The sequence below is a fragment of the Syngnathus acus genome, chromosome 22, assembly GCF_901709675.1.
Source record: "Syngnathus acus chromosome 22, fSynAcu1.2, whole genome shotgun sequence".
NCBI lineage: Eukaryota > Metazoa > Chordata > Actinopteri > Syngnathiformes > Syngnathidae > Syngnathus > Syngnathus acus.
The window spans coordinates 6,235,765-6,246,775 of record NC_051106.1 but is presented as its reverse complement, the minus strand read 5'-3'; the positions used below and the strand labels follow the sequence as shown (position 1 = coordinate 6,246,775).

The 11,011-nt window shown below is 40.5% G+C and overlaps 3 protein-coding genes across 6 annotated transcripts; 2 read left to right on the top strand and 1 right to left on the bottom strand.

Annotated features, from left to right (window-relative positions):
• Nucleotides 1-27: 27 nt before the first annotated feature.
• LOC119115813 (sodium/bile acid cotransporter-like) lies at nucleotides 28-2,667 on the bottom strand. Of its 3 annotated transcripts, none has more exons than XM_037240627.1 (6): nucleotides 2,464-2,667; nucleotides 1,395-1,817; nucleotides 1,112-1,316; nucleotides 650-828; nucleotides 358-557; nucleotides 28-274 (listed from the first exon to the last, which is right to left on the bottom strand). In XM_037240627.1, the coding sequence occupies exons 2-6, from the start codon at nucleotides 1,760-1,762 to the stop codon at nucleotides 216-218; spliced, it is 1,011 nt and encodes a 336-aa protein (XP_037096522.1). In that variant the 5' UTR covers nucleotides 1,763-1,817; nucleotides 2,464-2,667; the 3' UTR covers nucleotides 28-215. The 3 variants fall into 3 exon arrangements, with proteins under 3 accessions (XP_037096522.1, XP_037096523.1, XP_037096521.1); XM_037240628.1 differs by having other exon boundaries at nucleotides 1,395-1,809; XM_037240626.1 differs by having other exon boundaries at nucleotides 1,395-1,805; nucleotides 2,464-2,666.
• Nucleotides 2,668-3,474: 807 nt separating this feature from the next.
• On the top strand, nucleotides 3,475-7,526 carry LOC119115815 (protein max-like). 2 transcript variants are annotated; one of them, XM_037240630.1, is made up of 4 exons: nucleotides 3,475-3,671; nucleotides 5,229-5,336; nucleotides 6,096-6,219; nucleotides 6,343-7,526. In XM_037240630.1, the coding sequence occupies exons 1-4, from the start codon at nucleotides 3,477-3,479 to the stop codon at nucleotides 6,525-6,527; spliced, it is 612 nt and encodes a 203-aa protein (XP_037096525.1). In that variant the 5' UTR covers nucleotides 3,475-3,476; the 3' UTR covers nucleotides 6,528-7,526. The 2 variants fall into 2 exon arrangements, with proteins under 2 accessions (XP_037096525.1, XP_037096524.1); XM_037240629.1 differs by having other exon boundaries at nucleotides 3,477-3,671; nucleotides 6,081-6,219.
• A 640-nt stretch (nucleotides 7,527-8,166) lies between these two features.
• On the top strand, nucleotides 8,167-10,906 carry LOC119116532 (ras-related protein Rab-15-like). The gene is made up of 7 exons (XM_037241970.1): nucleotides 8,167-8,395; nucleotides 9,246-9,306; nucleotides 9,393-9,453; nucleotides 9,590-9,667; nucleotides 9,748-9,837; nucleotides 9,911-9,976; nucleotides 10,050-10,906. Exons 1-7 carry the CDS (start codon nucleotides 8,272-8,274, stop codon nucleotides 10,206-10,208), a joined length of 639 nt encoding a protein of 212 aa, XP_037097865.1. The 5' UTR covers nucleotides 8,167-8,271; the 3' UTR covers nucleotides 10,209-10,906.
• The last annotated feature ends 105 nt before the right edge of the window (nucleotides 10,907-11,011 follow it).

Below are 11,011 nucleotides of genomic sequence, written 5' to 3'. Positions count from 1 at the left end.
AGTTCATATCAAAAGAAGCGGTATTTTTTTTTTTTTATTGAATAAATGTATAAGTACAAGCCCGAGCAAACTAATAAAAATATAAAAATTCTGCCTTTGCAAAAGTGTAGAACTAGGGAGTTTGGAACACCGTTCCAACATCACAATGTGAGGAAAAATAAAGTGAGGTAAATATTTTCCATATTCATTGGTCTTCGTTGTGATCCAAAGTGAAGTCACTCAGGCGGTTTTACCTCCTCTTGTTTCACGTTGACGTTCGTATTTATTCTTCTTTCTGTCCCAAAAAAAAAAAACAATATTATAAAACCCAATCTTCCTTTCAACCCCCACAAAAACACACACAGCTGTGACATTTACCCTCACTTGGTGACTTGACCATCTGGTAACATCTGAAGCACACAGTCAGGAGAAGAGCCTCTCCACACTGGAATATGTAGTAAAGCAAAGGGAAGAGGAACATGGGCCCGATGACCTCCGGAGGAAAGCCCACCTTCAAAATAGCCAAACACAGCTGGATGTTCTGACAGCCTGTTTCCACGGAGACGGTCCTGCAGCATCTGGATTCCACAAACACAAATGATAGTTCAGTATGATGAGAACCCGAACCCAATTTAGTATTTTTTATTAGTTGCGTAACAGTCAAACTTACTTTGAGCTTAGTCTGCATATGACGGATATGACATATCCCAAAATGAAGCCTATGAGGGGCATCAGAGCCGCCACGGAAATAATGTCGGCAGTCAGGATCATCCACAACATGTCTTTGACCGCCACACCAGATAAAGTGAACACAATGATGCTGGAGATAATCAAAATGCCCAGGCCAGACTGTTAACAAAAAAAAAAAGATAGTTATGATTATGTAAGAGGTCACCGGATGGGGAAAAAGTTGACTAGCCCACTAAAAGCGAAATAGAAAGAAAATATTCCTTTTTGCAAACATGGCTTTAATTATCCGAGAACATTTTGTTCTTTGCGAACTTCCTCTAGCTCAAATTTTCCATTGGATTAGATAAAACTCATTGATAACAGCACACAGCTAAAAGGCGTTCACTCAACAAAAAGGAAATTGTGTTGGACAATAAAATGAGAAGAAAAAAAAAAATCTTACTTTCAGGACAACTGGTGTATATTTGGGTTTGTAGTGATTGAGCATGATGCCCATACCGCAAGGCAGTAAGGTGAAAGTGAGAGCGCTCAGGATGCCCAAGTAGGGCACTGCGTTCTCCAAGCCGTTGAAGCCTTGGCAGTAAATCAAAAGCAGCAAGGGCATCAGACCCAGAGCTGCAATGCAGGAGCATGTGGTCATCACAATACTACAGGAGAAAAACAAAAAAGACTTTCAAAAGGATATATTATACAAGGCGTGGCTAGATGATGTTGGCCACGCCCACCTGAGATTCATATCACCCTTTAGGGCTAAAGTGAAGATGTTGGATAGGTTTCCTCCAGGGCAGCAGCCACATATGAGCACGGTCACCGCTTTCACAGAATTCATCTTCAGCAATTTGGCCAGTGTGAACGCAGTCAAGGGCATGATGCCGAATTGGGTCACCATGGCGATGGCCACTCCCTTAGGCTTGAGGAGATGACTCTTGATTTTGGAAATCTCCATGGTGCACCCGAGGGATATCATGGTGATGAAGAGGATGATGATGGAGAAGGTGTTGAGGGCATTGTTGAGAGGTGGAGATATGTTCAAGATGCTCATGTTCCCATTGACAGACATGTTGCCTTCATGATTGATGTCCGTCACATTCATTGTAAAGCTCGTCTGAATGCTTCGTATACTGTGTGGGCTTCACCTGATGTTTGAACTTTGAAGAGGCAAACACACTTTTTAACCAACCAATCAATCAATCTTTCAGTCTGTAAAACCATCATTCACCTCTGGTGTTCCCCAAGGTTCTATTTGAGGGCCCCTTCTATTTTTATTTTACTAATTTTAATCCCGATCATCCTTTTTTTTTATTGAGTTTGTACTCATTAGGATTGTGCCAATCACAGGGCACATATATGGATGGGAAATTCAATTTCTATATTTGCCCATATTTTTATTTAATGGTGCAACTTGTGTGTGCCAAATACAGCACTATATAATACTCATAAAAAAAACGTATCTGAATTTGATCAAATGCAATAGCCGCCAATTAATCAAATTTTGATTTCTTGAGATCCAAAATGTGCAATAAATGTAATCATATAGCCTCAAGTTAGTTTTAGTACATTTAGTTAATTTCTTTAATCCAAAACAACACGTGCATGACAAGATACTTACACTGCTGTAAATCATTTGTACATGCTCATCGAATGATGTTCCACAAAGAATTAGAATCATCTTCCACTTTTGTGAACTTTGCTTTAAAAACAATATAGTAAAAATAAACTCCCTCTGTAAGAGTAGAATATCATAGAATCTAAATTGTATTCAATGCTCAGATAAGTCTTGGACAGATTTCTTACCTTGCAGCAAATCCAATCTTCAAACTTTGTTTGCATCCCTGCACGCATTCCCCTCTTTGCTCCTCTTCTTTTGTGGCCAGACTGAAACCCTCCCTCCTGTGTCATGTGGCTCCATGGCAACATGGTGGCGCTGCTGCAGACTGTAGCGAAACACAAACCTCATTTTGAAATGCTACACCACACGCAGCTGGTTTCTTTTTGTCCCTTCTACCAAGAATTTCGTGAAATTCTGTTTAGTAGCGACCTGGCTTCTTCAGATACTCTGCATGAGGCTCCTTCCTGCCTTAATTAGAACATCATATTGGGCCTCAAGAGGTGCATGTGCAAAGAGAGGCCCATTTCATGTTATGAAACTATGGCACTTGGCAGAAGGCATCCTCTTTGTCTTTTGAGCGGGATGCTTTCGAAAACAAACACATTAGTTACGACTCATGTGTGGGACTAAAGAGCTCCAACGTGGTTCTCTAATCTCTACTAGTGGAAGGATGGATGGATGGATGCATGGATGCATGGATGGATGGATGGCATCAAAGGCACCCTTTTGTAATACTCAACATGCATGCAAGCATACAGGTCCATTGTAGCCATAGATTGTGAGAGGGGGAGGGCGACTCAAAGTGAGCTAGGCCACCATCTGGTTTCATAATCATAGAGAGGAGCCATGTTATTGTGTCAAACAAGCCACAATTTGTCCCAGTGGTCTTGTCACACCACAGGATTGTTTATCAGCGGGTAACAGCTATGACTACTTCCTTTATTCAAGACTATCTAATCAAAGTATCAAAGTTGTGTATCCTGATGATTAAATGTTAATAGTGGGCAATTTTAGGATGCATTAATCATAACTAAATGTGCGAGGTTACAATATTTACGGTTTGCAAGCCGTCTTTTGCAGCGCTTGTGGGCAATGTAGTTTATAAACGCGTCATATCGGGGATGCGTGAACGGCTAAACTACATTAGCCAGAAAGCCCTGTTTTTCTTCGCGCATGCGCCGTGTGTGTTTTCTGATCCATGTGTAGGCGAATCACGTGTAAAGTAACCGTTCATCGTCATGTCTCTGCTGTAAGCAGAGCTTCACGCAAGATTTTTATTTTTATTTTGCCTCCGCTCGCTGCTGCTTTTGTTTTGACAGCTGCTTGTTTTCTTTTCGCATACCCCCTTTACCGAAGAATGAGCGAAAACGATGACATCGAAGTCGACAGCGATGTATGTGCCTCAGTTTCCCCCACTTAAAAGGCAGCTAGCTAGACAGCAACTTTGTCGCGGTATCTTGCTCGGAGCTATCCGAGTTAGCCAGGTTAGCTAGTAGGCTAGAATACCGAATTTTGATAAATATTTAAAGGGACGTATTTGGAATGATAACTTGTATGATGTGTTATTCGTATACCGAGCAATAGGCTTTGTGGTGGCGTCGACTAGACGCTTTAAATTGTTTGCTCCTTCCCTTCGTTCGTATTACAGTACCAAGCAAGTGTTGGAAAGCTGCTTTTTGCCTTATTAATTACATTTAAAAAAATAAAGCTTCAATTATTACAAAATAACGCACATTTTGGGCACTGGGCTAATGCACAACTAATCTCCCCAAGAGCAAGGTCGGGCCATTTGAGAAGGTTAACTTTCCTTGGTTCTCGTACATGACGTCATTTGAGTTATTACTTCATACCGATTGAACAGGTTTTTGAAAATCGAAAATAAAATAGGGATCTTAGCTTTGTTTAATACACAATCGGAGGAATCGTATACTGATGCAGTGACCCACATTGCTAACCTAGTGCTGCGGGGGCTTAAAAACACTGCGTCTTCCGTCGAATTACTGTCGTATATCGCTAACCATTTTTGCTAATTGTCATCTAATATATTGTCGGTTAGGTAAGTGTCCGGTAACGTGACTTTAATTCGATTACATTGTCGTGATCGTTTCATTGTTGTTGTGTATTTGCGTGCACCCTCTTCAACATGTTAAATCCAACAGTACAATGTTGTGCAAGCCTGTGGAAATATCTCCAATTCTAATCCCTTGTTATTATGTTGTAATCGAGTCATAGTTATTGTATTCATGTGAAATGATTCAACAGCCACGATCTGGTTCATATCTGTGGATTTCATGGATTCCCCCTCCCCCTCACTTGTTTAAGCTGCTGCTCATAAAGCCACACACTGCTTGCAGGCCTGCAAAGCCTTCAACCCTTGAAATGATGTACAAATCTTTTGCACCAGCACTTCCCCAATCATTAGTGAGTTTAAAATATCACAGCAGCAGACGAAAATGTCACAAAAAGCATAGATGAGTCGTATCAGAAATGCTCCAGTACTGGTGTCATGAAAGAAATTTTTCAAATCCAGACTTTGCTCTTTGAAGTCCATTTGAAAATCCCCCTGAAGTCTAACAAATTCTTGGTGGATTCCTCCTTGATCATCACGGCAGTCTTCGTGTCGCCTGTGTCTTCTAAATGGGTCCCCAACCGCAATTGTTGAGTTTGATTTCAGTCCCACCAAGTACCACCAAATCCGGAAAAAAAAGTTTGTAGCTTTTTCTGTTATTTGGTAACCAGCAGTAGAAGTAAGTAGTCTGTAAAGTTGCACTGTCAGCGTTCCCTGAAAGCACTACCAACATAGCAAATTTTTATTCAACTTGCACAGCAGGTTTTTTTGTTGTTGCCAGGTGATGTCACGCAAATGTGGTTTACACAAAGACGTAGGAAACGGCGTCAGAGGCCGCATGGAAGCAGTCCATTAAAAAAAAAAATCTTGTCTTTGTTGCAGGCAGACAAGCGAGCACATCACAACGCGCTGGAGCGTAAACGCAGGGACCACATCAAAGACAGCTTTCACGGTTTACGAGACTCGGTGCCTGCATTGCAAGGAGAGAAGGTGAGGAGGGACAAAAGCATCCCGACACAAACCTCCCACAACGGGAAAAGCTTGAAGCGCAGACCCACACCAAAGTCAATAGATGAGTCTGATATGACATGCAAATAGGATTCTTACTATCTGCACAGATAAGTGCAAGTAACACACCGTGCCGTCAACAGACCTTGACTTTTGAGTTGTACCTTAACTTCTTTCTAAAGCTATGTCATAATATGCCCAAAGTTTATGATTCACAGCATCACGGTTCATCTTAAAGACCCTGAGTGTCATTATCGCCGGGCAGAATAGCCTTAATGACCACATAATTGATATAGATTGTATCTGTCATGATTTTTTTCCCCCTAGCAGTCATTATTTGCACAAACATATGAGGCTTTTTAGGTTTGATTGTTAAATTCCGAACCCAGACACATTTGGTAACCCTTTTACAACTGTTGACAATGAAAATGTTTTGACTTGAATACTTGTCTGTGTTATACAAGGGGCTCCTCGGTTTTCCACGGTATAAACGGCACCCGCGGCGTTTAGTGCTTAAAAGTGTTTTCCATAAATTTACTTGAAATCTGTCCTTACTATTGTGTTAGCAAAAATGCTCTGACATACAAATTTGAGCACCCATGCGTCTCTAGCATAGGAGCGATAACACCGTCGGAAACCGAGGACCCCCTGAATGAAACAATTGTGTCTTGAGACTGTTTCCACTACATCGTTTCTTCATGTCTCTCTGAAATTGTCTGCTGACAGAGCTCTGTTAAACAGGCTTCGCGAGCCCAGATTCTCGACAAAGCCACTGAGTACATTCAATACATGAGACGAAAAAATCACACCCACCAGCAAGACATTGACGACTTAAAGAAGCAGAATGCGCTGCTGGAACAGCAGGGTATGTACGTACGCGACAGCGGAACCTCCGCAAATTCAACGAGTATTTTCAAGGCGGCTCGGAGGTTCTACTGTGGGGCTCGTAATGTCTCGTGCGGCCATTTAGCGAGCTTTGTGATTGCAGTGCGTGCTCTGGAGAAAGCCAAGGGCAACAATCAGCTGCAGAGCAACTATTCCTCCGACAGCAGCCTGTACACCAACCGCAAAGGGAGCGCCGTGTCGGCCTTTGACGGCGGCTCCGACTCCAGCTCGGAATCGGAGCCCGAGGAGCCCCCGACCAGGAAGAGGCTGCGCGTGGAGCCCAGCTAGACTCTACGACTGACTTTTTTTTGTTTGACCTTGTTGTTTTTTTTTTTTCTTCTGAAACTCCTCTTAGCTGTGTGCATTCAGCCCTGCCTTCTTCTTGCTTGAGTCAGTCAGGAGGAGAGAGGTGCTATATATTGTGTATAAAATGCTTCGACCTCCCGAAGCATCCTGTCACTTCTTTCCTCGCAGCCCAGCGTGAACCCCCCCAACGACCCCCCCACCCAAAGTGAGGCAGCTCTGTAATTTTGAAGGACTTTACATTTTTCAAACCTCACACCGACCTTAATTTAAAGGAATGTGGAGATTACAAAGTATGAGATGTCAGGTCACAAAACTTGCAATTGTTGAGAGGAGTTGACAAAATATGCTGATTGGCAACATTCCCTTTTTAAATCTTTTCTTTTTTTTCTTCAGAAAGATGTGATGTTATGCAAAATCAGCTTATTCGGTGTAGATGCCTGAAATGTTGTGTTTTGAAAAAGTGTTTTGTGGACTTAAAATGAAATCCCCCTTATTTATAGTGAACCATAATTGATGTCACTTATGTTTTTGGACTTGAAAAGGGCAAAATTGTGTTTTAATTGCCCCCACAATGGGTTCAGCTAATTTCTTTACGCTATTTTTTTTTTTAATCACTGTCAGACAAAACATAAGCACCTGATCGATACTGAATGTTACACAATACAGTTCAACTTCATTTTTTAGGAATGAACTCTTGGTTGTGTGTAGTATATAACCCAAATCCAAAATGGTGTCAACCGCAAAAGGAAAAAAATTCCCTTGAGAATATTTTTGCTTGTGCTGGGAATGTTTCTCTATTTCCCCCCCCCCCCCCCCCCCCCCCCCCCACCCCCCATTTTCTCAGAGGTAAATGAGTGTGTATGTAATCAATATTTGTTTGTTCCATTCCATGGAAATTACAGGTATGTTGTACATACTGCCAAAGGGTGTCTTGCAAGTTAAGACATACCTTGAATAAAACTTTTATCCTTATCGGATGTATTTATGACTTTATGTGTTTCTGTTCATGTGGCTTACTATTTATGTGCTTACTGCTTCGAAGTTGTTTTTGAAACAAATTCAGAAAATATTTTAATATGTGCCTTGACTAAAAAAAAGAATCACTGCACAATGATATACTTCTTTTTGGTTTTAGTAGTGTTTCAAATGTAAAAGTTACTTTTTGACCTTAATCGCCCAAAACAATTGAGGAATAAGTTTATTTTTCAGTTGGTAACTTTAAAGACAAAATAAAATGTGGGAAATTTGCATGTCGAATGTATTTGAAATAGCACGTTGTGCTTGTTTTTAAGGTGCAAAAATATAAGTTGTTTCCCTGACTTGAGGATTCAAAAATATAAGTTGTTTCCCTGACTTAAGTATAATTCAAACTTGTCAAAAGCAGTTCCTCTGAAGGATGAAGCTTGTTTGCTTTGCCATGTTCACGGACCATGGTAGTTTCTATAAGGTGGACGGTACTGTCAGTTTATGACCGATATTAAGTGTCCTAGTATTCAGACGGAGTGAAATGATCATTAAATTGTAGGATTTTATCACCAGCCAAAAAGTGTCACTCAGATATTTGCTCTACAACGCTGTCGCCTAGACTTGCTGGAAAACCAGAATTTCCGAGCTGACCTGAATCTGACGCGTGTAGGCAGCGTAATTGGCGAGTACGTCAGGTAAATGCAAAACATGGAGGAGTCATTCCCTGACAATTAAAAGTTATTTTTTTAAACAGTCGATCATGGCTAAGCAGTACGATATTTTGTTCCGGATTCTCCTACTCGGGGATTCAGGTGTCGGCAAGACGTGTATGCTGCGTCGCTTCACGGACAAAGAGTTCGATACAGGACATATCTCCACCATCGGTAAGAAATTAAAATTGAAGTCATCCGTCTCGTTTAAACAGACAATTGACATATTCAAACCACCGACAGACCCAAAACTTATTAATGTGACTCATTTGTGAATACAATCGGAATATCAGCTGCCATTTATTTTTTCGCATGTTTACTTTTACTTTGTGAAGTGGGGAAAAGTAGCTCTACTTGTTGGCCCGGCAGGTTTGGTCTGACAGGCGCGTGCGCGTGGGAGAAATATATTTGGAAATCCTATCTGAAGTAGGTGAACATCTGCCATAATAAGTGACTTTATTAAAATGTTTTTCTATATTTTTTTTACCACCAGGCAGAGGCGTGTCTATCCCATTTTGGCGGGCGCTAAAGCACCCCTAAATAAATCCAAACTCCACGAAAATTTAAGAACTTAAGTCTGTATTTATTGTAAGTCCTTTAACAAGTTAAAATGTTAAAACCATAGAGTGCTTACTGGAACCGTAATAAACAATTATTAATTCGTTCTCTCTCGCTTGCGCAGTTCTCCAAATAGGCTTGCTAATCTTTAGTCACTCCCTCCTGAAAAGCAATAGAAAATTATGTAAACATTATATATTGAAAGAGAAAAATGTTCAAACAAATCATAAAATTTTGCCCAATAAATGTCAACCAAAATATAGCGCAAAGTACCTTTAGGCAGGATGACGGAAATTAGCATAGTTTTTTACGGTGATTATAATGCTTTAGTTCAAACAATGGCTACTTCATACTGTACACACAAGGAGCAGCAGCACATCTAAATAAAGTATACAACAAAACTCACTCTTTTTTTTCATCGGTTTCCTTTTGCTTTGACCGATTGATATTCAATTTTCGTTTTTAGGTGTGGACTTTAAAATGAAAACTCTAGAAATAGATGGAATCAAGGTGCGGGTACAAATATGGTGAGTTTTATTTCCTTTCAAATTTGATTCATTTGTTTGTCCGTCTGTGTGATCCTTTTTTTTTTCTTTCTTTTTTTCTTTTTCAGGGACACCGCCGGTCAGGAACGCTATCAGACTATTACCAAACAGTACTACAGGCGTGCACAGGTGACTTTGCCAAACCGACGTGAACTATCTTTACCTCTGACAAAGTTTTGTTTTCATCAGCGTGTGGGAGGATGAGTTGTTTATCAAAGGTGCACTCTTTTATTTTTATTTTTTCTATTTGTTCTTTCCGCCTAAGGGTATCATCTTTGTTTATGACATCACCAGCGAGTCCTCCTTTCAGCACATCGTCAAGTGGGCCACCGACGTTGACGAGGTAAGCCAAAAAAAAAATCATGCATTGTAAATCGAAAGAAAACAATCCTTTGCTTCCTCCTCTCTGTTGTTGTCTCACAGTACGCACCGGAAAAAGTGCAGAGGATTTTGGTAGGAAACAAATCAGACGAAGAGCCCAGGAGGCGAGTGACGAGGGAGGAAGGAAGCAAGGTTTGACTCAATTTTTTCTTCATTACTAAATTTGCCTTCTATGGTCCCTCAAATATCAAATTCAATGTTGCAGCTGGCGGAAAGGTACGGAATGGATTTCTTTGAAACCAGCGCGTCCACGAGTCACAACATCGAAAAGGTCCATCACCAATACGGAAAATAAAGTGTGCACGTGATTTGTCGATAACGTCTCTGCATTTGGTATCTTTCAGTCATTCAATCGAGTGACAGAACTGGTGCTGCAGGCTCACAAGAGAGACGTGGACAACCTGCTGGGATCTCTGGATGATTATTTAAACAAGGCCGGGTTGGACGAAAACGGTCAAGATAATAGCATTCGGAGAGTTTGTGCCTGTGCCAGAATGTTTTAAATTAACATTTTGTTTACGCTCTTAATTTAATTCACCAATTTTTTTTTTGGGGGACCTGCCAACAGAAGGCAGTAATATATCACATCTACTTTCCCTACTTTTCATCCTGTTGCTTTCTAATCTTATTTATAGTTTGTTAATTTATAATGCATTGTTCGGGTGTAAAGTGAGAGGAAGGCTATTAATTATTTAAACCTTGAAACTTGACGCTTCATTCATTTCCATGTGATCCCCTTTGTATGTTTATTCTGTTTCTGAAAGCAGTACAGTGAACTCCTGTTCGAACCATAAATCGGAAAAGTCCGTGAGTAATTGATGCCCAACCCAAAAATGTTTGCCATTGTTTACAGACGCTGATGGAACAAATATTTTTTTTTCCTGGCTTGATTAAATGAAGTGCTTCCCCTTCACTTCAACATTGTCACCAACATACCTCAAGAATGTGCCAATGGTGACATTTTTATACTAAACACAAATTTGGGAAAACAGCAATTAGGTGAGTTTTACAACAAATAATAGAGGATGGGTTCTACAAAAAAAATCCAATGCAGAGGTTCACTGTACAGTACCAACGTGAAAATGTTCGGCACAGCACTTAAGACTCTTGAAATTCTATTAAGTTTCAGATGCCATTTTACCTGAATGTTTTTATTAAAGTGCCATGAAAGACATCCAAGAATGAAATAAATGTTGAAGAAGTAAGACACATGGCGTCATTCGAATAGCTTAATATGGTCTAGGAAAAATATGACTTTGATAAGATCGTATTGGATGTCCGGCGTAGATCAGTTTTCCCGCAGTGT

Coding starts and splice junctions, on each gene's coding strand:
- LOC119115815 (XM_037240629.1), top strand. CDS start 3,477: ATGTGTAGGCGAATCACGTGTAAAGTAACCGTTCATCGTCATGTCTCT. Junction 3,672..5,228: donor ACATCGAAGTCGACAGCGAT/GTATGTGCCTCA, acceptor TCTTTGTTGCAG/GCAGACAAGCGAGCACATCA. Junction 5,337..6,080: donor CTGCATTGCAAGGAGAGAAG/GTGAGGAGGGAC, acceptor GTCTGCTGACAG/AGCTCTGTTAAACAGGCTTC.
- LOC119115813 (XM_037240627.1), bottom strand. CDS start 1,762: ATGAATGTGACGGACATCAATCATGAAGGCAACATGTCTGTCAATGGG. Junction 829..1,111: donor ATACACCAGTTGTCCTGAAA/GTAAGATTTTTT, acceptor TTTTGTTAACAG/TCTGGCCTGGGCATTTTGAT. Junction 275..357: donor GGTCAAGTCACCAAGTGAGG/GTAAATGTCACA, acceptor TTTTTGGGACAG/AAAGAAGAATAAATACGAAC.
- LOC119116532 (XM_037241970.1), top strand. CDS start 8,272: ATGGCTAAGCAGTACGATATTTTGTTCCGGATTCTCCTACTCGGGGAT. Junction 9,307..9,392: donor AAGGTGCGGGTACAAATATG/GTGAGTTTTATT, acceptor TTTCTTTTTCAG/GGACACCGCCGGTCAGGAAC. Junction 9,838..9,910: donor CGAGGGAGGAAGGAAGCAAG/GTTTGACTCAAT, acceptor TCAATGTTGCAG/CTGGCGGAAAGGTACGGAAT.